This window comes from Argentina silus (genome assembly GCF_951799395.1).
Source record: "Argentina silus genome assembly, chromosome: 16".
Lineage (NCBI taxonomy): Eukaryota > Metazoa > Chordata > Actinopteri > Argentiniformes > Argentinidae > Argentina > Argentina silus.
The window spans coordinates 7,496,102-7,503,534 of NC_139670.1; the positions used below are offsets into that span (position 1 = coordinate 7,496,102).

General features: G+C 45.2%; 1 protein-coding gene across 3 annotated transcripts in view; it reads left to right on the plus strand.

Moving 5' to 3' along the window:
* The window catches only part of grid2ipb (glutamate receptor, ionotropic, delta 2 (Grid2) interacting protein, b), a 20,850-nt gene extending 13,475 nt beyond the window's left edge, over positions 1-7,375 (plus strand). Inside the window, exons 10-21 of one of the 3 annotated variants that reach the window (XM_083688135.1) lie at positions 228-375; positions 791-1,110; positions 1,430-2,281; positions 2,693-2,780; positions 3,241-3,330; positions 3,580-3,776; positions 3,912-4,067; positions 4,239-4,325; positions 4,602-4,731; positions 5,225-5,343; positions 5,620-5,784; positions 5,931-7,375. In XM_083688135.1, coding sequence (XP_083544261.1) covers positions 228-375; positions 791-1,110; positions 1,430-2,281; positions 2,693-2,780; positions 3,241-3,330; positions 3,580-3,776; positions 3,912-4,067; positions 4,239-4,325; positions 4,602-4,731; positions 5,225-5,343; positions 5,620-5,784; positions 5,931-6,002 — 2,424 coding nt within the window. In that variant the 3' untranslated portion in view covers positions 6,003-7,375. Of the gene's footprint in view, positions 1-227; positions 376-790; positions 1,111-1,429; positions 2,282-2,692; positions 2,781-3,240; positions 3,331-3,579; positions 3,777-3,911; positions 4,101-4,238; positions 4,326-4,601; positions 4,732-5,224; positions 5,344-5,619; positions 5,785-5,930 lie in introns of those variants that run through there. The other 2 variants (XM_083688136.1, XM_083688137.1) reach the window with 2 other exon arrangements.
* Positions 7,376-7,433: the final 58 nt, after the last annotated feature.

Here is a 7,433-nt window from a genome sequence, read left to right on the forward strand (position 1 = left end):
TTAATTAATATACATGTATGAGACTTAATGTGGATAGATAAATGAACAAAAGATACAATGGTACAATGATTTTACTCATTATATTTATTTTATTTACATGGATTTATTATTGTACTCATGGTTAACAAATGATCTAATAATGGTTTACAAGGAGTGTTCAAGCAGACGTTCAAATTAAGTGTTACCAAGCTTTCTGCTAACTGCCTGATCACACCCCAACCCTTTAGATGTCAGGCGTGTACACGGAGCTGGAGAATGTGTACGCAGGGAAGAGTGTCAAGGCCATGCAGAGTCACTCCTCGCCCGACTCTGAGGGGCTGGGCCAGACAGAGGCCTATGGCCTGTCTCTCTCCCCACTCGCACAAAGTAACACAGGTACTCTAGAGCTTCCTAACACACACACACACACACACATACACACACACACACACACACACACACACACACACACACGCACACACACATGCATGCACTGACAGTACACCTTTTTAAGTGGTTGACGACACTTTCATTTACCATGTTGCCAAGACAACCACTTGAAGCCAACGGTCAGTGTATCTCAAAGGTACAATAACATTGCCATGAACATTGTCATCCATAATTGCTCCTAAGGACGACAAATAACATGATTTATGACGCAGCCCATATGGTTAAGAGAGTTATTCAGAGTAATGGAACCAACAGCTGCCACATGTGGGTCTAGTTTTATTTTCACCAGAGAATACATCAGGCCACAAAGGCTTTGGTAGACATCTTTGAAAGAGAAATAACGGTGTATTTCTTTCCCCAGCAGGGAGCCGTAAGTCAGGCTTGTGTCTGTCATGGAAGGAGCCTCTCCCCAGCCCTCTGTATGAGTTCTACCACCACGCCATCCCGTCTCCAGGCAGCGTAGACTCCAACCCCTACGTGAGTCTGGAGAGCCCCCCTTCCTCCCCGCTGCACTCAGACGAGTCCCCCAGCCCCCCATCACGGCGGAAAAAACTCTTCACCTTCTCCCGGCCCCCACGCAGCCGAGACACAGACAAGTTCCTGGATGCTCTGAGTGAACAGCTGGGGCACCGTGTCACCCTGGTCGATGACTTCATGCCCAGAGAGAACGACTACGAAGAGGTGAGAGACTCTGTCTGACTGGGGTTATCATTTATGATGTTTATGATGTATTTACAAAATATACTTAGTCGTATTTGTTCAGTGTTTGTTTTTTTATTACACTCTTTTTTATATGGTATTGGTTTGGTTGCCATAGAAATATGTTTCCACAAATTATTAAATTACAAATTATTATTTGTTAATTATTACTTGTATTATCATTGAACAGGTGGACTGATTAGCGGGTGTGTGTGTGTGTGTGTGTGTGTGTGTGTGTGTGTGTGTGTGTGTGTGTGTGTGTGTGTGTGTATGTGTATGTGTATGTGTATGATGTGTCCAGATGAGTTTCCAGGATGAACAGGAGGTGAGCTACCTCCCGGGCCAGCTGAGCAGTGCCAGCAGTGAGGACCACAGCAGCACTGAGGACGCCACCTCCCTCACCTACTCCTCAGGCTCTGACCACATCCCCCCTCCCCCCCAGACTGCCCCACCACCCCCACCCTACCAGACCCAACTACCACCCCCACCCTTCCAGTTCACCGACCCCCTTCCCCCGGTCCACTTCTCCCCAGAACACATCCCTAGGCCACGGATGTCCTTCCAGCCCCAGCACCCTATCATCGCTCCTCCACCTCCCCCTCCACGGGCCTTTATGTTCCAGAGGCCTGCTGTACACAAGGTGCTTCCCACCAGAGAGCAGATACAGGCCCGCCACCAACTGTCCCGTACCCTGGCCCCTCAGCACTCTCCCCAGCCCTCTCGCCCCAGCCACCTGATCCGCCAGATCAGCCAGCCCCAGCCTCTGACCAAGGTCTCCCCCCAGCCCTCCCCTCAGCCCCTGAGGTCGAACCAGAGCCAGCAGGCCCTCCAGAGGCACCACCAGCTCCACCACCAGTCCTACCAGACCCAGACCCAGCCAAGTCAGAGCCAGAGCCAAGCCCCCCAGCCCCCTCACCTGTCCCAGGCCCAGACTCACCCCCCACACCCCACTCACACACCGATCTATGAGACCCCCCTCTCAGACCTCCAGTCACACAAGGTGCCCCCGCCACCCCCTCCACCGCTGCCTCCCCCCTGCGGCCCACCCCCGCTGCCCAGATCCAACTCTCACGGGTCGGACACTACCCACATGAGTGTGAAGAGGCTCCGCTGGGAGCAGGTGGAGAACTCAGAAGGCACCATCTGGGGACAGGTCAGTTTGGTGTCTTAAAAAAAAGAAATTCTGCCCAGCAGTGCAGCGTCAGATATGACGCACATTTTACTCAAGAGCTGCCATTTCCTTACAAAGTATATAGCAACAAGACCACCTGGAGGCAGGTAGAAGCAGAACAGAGACGTGAACAGTACCTTTCCTACAATTGATATTCAGATGTTGACGCACACACTTATTTTTTTTTTTTAAACCATGGTTGTTGAATTGCCATGTTTCAAATATTTCTGTGGAATTAATAAACCCCTCAATCCCCCCCCTGCAGTCTCAGCAGAAATACATTCATATTGCTTTGTTGGGTTGTTGAATGAATGTCCTGAATGTGTAATGTAGTGTGTAATGATACAATACAAATGATAGCAGGTAGTAAATGCTTCCTCTACTCTACCATAGCTTGGAGAGGACCCTGATTACGACAAACTGAGTGACATGGTGAAGTACCTCGATCTAGAGTTGCACTTTGGTACTCAACGGAGTTCCAGTGAGTTCTTTATTATTTCTTGTCACATAACATTTCATATTCATTGTGTTGTACCAAACTGTATCTGTCGTGTCCAATTATACCACTGCTTCGGTACCAGCAAAATCACACCTTAATGACAGCATTTCTAAATGTTTTCTGCCATTCACTCTCTTATAGCATGAGTCACTGGTATGTTGCTACTGTACAGCCCAGTACCTCACTCAGCATGGCTTGTATAATGTGTATCATGTTGAAACTGCTCTGCTGATGTTGTGTTTATGCTTTCACAGCTCACCCTGTTCACCATCATGTTCACCATAACCTTCTATGGAGCTCCTCCATTCACCTCCTCATCAAATCCATCCTCCATTAAGGCACCACCTCCCCTCCCTCTCTGTCATTAACCTTGTTGTATTCTAAGTGTTGCCGCCCCCGGTGCCTGGAGAGCGCATCCTTACACTGTGATTAAATGTGTCAGTCTCTCTTCCAGAGCCAGCCTTCCTGCCAGAGAGCTTTAAAAAGAAAGACGTGGTGGAGATTCTGTCTCATAAGAAGGCCTACAACGCTTGTGAGTATGACTGTGGCCAGGCCAGAGAGAAACTCAGCTCACCCTGAAGGACCAGGTGGCTCTGAGAAGCAGATATTGGAGGAAGAAATATGTTTTAACTTTATAATAAAATATACATACTGTCATGCATGCGTGCACAGTTTGCACACCTACCAGTGTGGGAGATGAATATAAACACACTCTGTACATGCAGTTAAAACACACACATGTCCATCCACCCTCCAACCTCCATCCCACACTTCTCTCCAGCGATCTTGATCGCCCACCTGAAGCTGTCCCCGGGTGAGCTGCGTCAGGTCCTGATGAACATGACCACGGAGAGGTTAGAGCCCGCCCACATTAAGCAGCTGCTGCTGTATGCACCCGATGAAGAGGAGGTCAAACAGTACCAGCGGTTCGACCAGGACCCCACCAAACTCAGCGAGCTGGACCAGTTTGTCCTCCAGGTACTGAGACACATGTTTAACAGGCTACGGTGAAAGAACGGCAGTGGGAAAGATTCAGTTCTGCTCTTATTGTCCTGCTAACATCACCGTGGTCCTTCCAGACAGATTTCTCATGTATATCTGTGTGCGTACCAGATGCTGATGGTGCCAGAGTATAAGACTCGTCTGAGGAGCCTCCATTTTAAGACCACCCTGCAGGAGAAGACAGAGGAAATGAAGGCTGGCTACGAGTGCATCTACAAGGCCTCTGTGGAGCTCAGGAGCAGCAAGAAACTGGCCAAAATCCTGGAGGTAATACAGTATGGAATGCAGTTGTTTAGATAGGTGAGAAAAAGGAAATGATCCTCTCTCCTACTGGACAAGACCCATGGTTCTAATGAAAACGATATAGTACAAATATGTAAGTAATGGTGGTGGTGTTACCTGTCTGGTCGGTTTTAACCTCTCTGTTTCTGCCCACAGTTTGTGCTGGCAATGGGGAACTACCTGAACAACGGGCAACCCAAGACAAACAAAACCACTGGGTTCAAGATCAACTTTCTCACTGAGGTGTGGACTCTCGTGCTTTCACGAACAGTACTATGCAGGTCAGTGGAGGCTGGGGGAGGCTCATTGTCATGCATGGAATGGAATGAGGAATGGTATCAAACACGTGCCATTCCTTATTCCATTACAATAAGCCCGTCCCCCGATTTCTGCCTCCACTAATACAGGTATTTTACCTTTACCTTTCCTTAGTCTGTCCCCTGTACACAATCTAATTGTTGATTGAGATAAGTTGACCTCTGTCTTATGTCAAGTGTCGCATTACCTTCACTCCTAAAGCTCAGCACCACAAAAACAGTGGATGGGAAATCCACCTTCCTGCACATCCTTGCCAAGTCGCTATGCCAACACTTCCCAGAGCTGCTGAACTTTGCCAGGGACCTTACAACAGTGCCACTGGCAGCCAAAGGTACTGTAAGAGGACACCAACACTGCTCTTTTTCTCTCCTCTCTCTTTTAGCAGCTTTCAGAGATTCTGTGGAGAGGAATACATTCCATCGAAATCAATTAGATAAATCCAGTCACGCACAATAAGAGCTTGGTGCCCATTTTCACAGCAGGACCACCGCTGAAAACATCTTTGTCTCATGATGTTGAAAATGTCCTGACGAAGATCCATTGTATCGAGACGTTGTCTGTTTTTGTGTGTCTGAGTTAAATCACCATGGGAGCATAACAGAGTTACAGACATTCCTCTTTTCTTAGATATGTTCTTCTGTCTTGCACCTGATGAATTGTGCATGTGCTTTTACTTTTTCATTTGAAAATGTGACATTTAAAGTTTCTTCTTTTGGGATATCAGACTGATTGAACACTGTCTTTCCGAATACATGGCATTCTTTGTTTAACATCGGACAAAGGCATTTGAAGGATCTCATATTGCGTTGTGTTTATCTCTGCAGTGAACCAGAGAGCAATCACAGCTGAGCTCGGTGACCTCCACTCCACCATCCAGGACATCAGGACTGCCTGTCTGAAGATCTCTGCCACGGCCGAGGACCACTTCGCTGCCGTCATGACTGTATCCTTTCATCAACATAGCCCTTAGTGCAGCAGTTACTGCACACATGTATATCAGTGGAGGCTGGTGGAATTCCTGAGCCCGTCCAATTTTTACCTCCACCAGCCTCCACTGATGTATACAGTATTGTACACAGTTAAGTTACTGTACAGTTACTACTCGCGCAGTGTGAATATGTGTTGCTTGTCCGGACAGTATAAAACAGAATACCCTGCAACACATAAAGCTTAAATGAAAACTGTGAATTTAGTTTGACCCTTGACCTTGTTGCTGAAGAGCTTCCTTGAGAACAGCCATCCTGCGGTGCAGTCTCTGGACTCTCTCCAGCTGAGGTCCATGGACGAGTTCACCAAGGTTGCCTCCTACTTTGGAGAGGACAGCAAGGTCACCTCCACTGAGGCCTTCTTCGCAATCTTCGCTGAGTTCACATCCAAGTTTGAGGTGGGCTTCAGCTTTTAGCTCAGACATTATTCAACTGAATTCTGTAGTCATGCCTCTCCATCTCCGTGAATGTTTTTAATGTTGTTGACGTATACAGTATTGCAGGTGTGAGTCATCCTCAGTGATTGATTGTCATTGTTTTACAGAGAGCCCTCCACGAGACCCAGGCCACAGAGAACCCCAGGAGCCCCAGAATGGCCTCTCCCCTGGCTTGGTAGAAAGAGGCTAGTCGCTCTTCTCTGCTCTCCTCAACCAAAGTGCCAAGATCACACACAAACACACTCACAGCTACTGTACTGGGATGAGAACTGGATGATCCGGGAAAAGAAAAAGAGAAATACAGAATGAATCATGAGAATGAATATGCTTATGATGTGACTATATATTTTATATTTGAAGATTATATTTGAAAATGTAAAGTTGTAGCATAAATGTAGGCTAAATGTAAATGACCATATCATTTTAGTGGGCTGAAAATTAGATAGTACACGAATGTATCTAGAACTGAGAAATATTTTTACAGGTGGACTTGACCTTGGTTGAATGCAACAGAAAACACTGTACAGAATTCACATACTCACTGCCTCATTGGTTAGATTATTAGTTGAATAGGTATTATAGTAGCTTACCTAGAATCATCACATTGGCATGACAAATGTGTTTTGAGTATTAAAGATTAAAACATTTCGCAGCTTTCTGGTGCCAATTCAATCATTCTAATATAAATGCAACTTTGTGTGTGTGAGTTGCTGTTGGCAGGGAAAACAAAAATGATATTGCACTTTCCAGAGTGTTTTTAGTGTTTATACTCTACCCCGTTTCTATACTATAAGTTGGCGGCTGCTAAATGAAAGAGAATGTTCATGTTATCGAGCATCTGGCTCATGTTGTTATCATAGTGATATCACATCTCTTTTCCACAGACGAACCATCTGCATCTAACTCACATTTTTTGTTTTGTTATCACGCTCATTAAATATTGTTTAGAATGTATTATCATTGTTTGCTGTTTGTTTATTTGAAGCTATTTTGATGTTTTCCTTTGTACTGTTCACGTTACTATTTCCCATTTCTCATTTCTTATCCATTTCACATGTGAATTTCATTAAAATACTGATTTATTTATTATTGAACACACAGGCTTGCAGTTTGTAATAAAAAGACTCAATATTACATTTTAGGTAACTGTGATCTTGATACAAATGTATCCTGCCACTTGTGCAGTGCAGTGTTACAAATGTCTGTCCAAAGAATTTGCATGTTGGTATAGGTGTTGTTTTGTGTGAAAAGAACTGTGCATCAGGATTTGTTTACTTTAGTGGATACTCACAGAAGTTGGGTCTAAAAAATGTATTTTAGTATTGTTTGGTCTATTTAAGTTCATTTTTGATTTGTTAATGTATTAAAATACTACTTTATAACTGTGTTTTTTTTATGTTTCCATTGATAGTATATTAATGGTGCGTTGTGCACAGTTCAATGTATTGACTTTTTATGTTGACCATATGAATGCTTTTGGCACTGTTGTAGCCTATATGTTTTGGACCTGTATAAAGATGATGCTTGATGATGACAAATAAAACTGCCTGACATCTTCCAGCTTCTGGACCGCTGTCATTTGTCGCGTGAATCGGGATGCAGTTGTCATA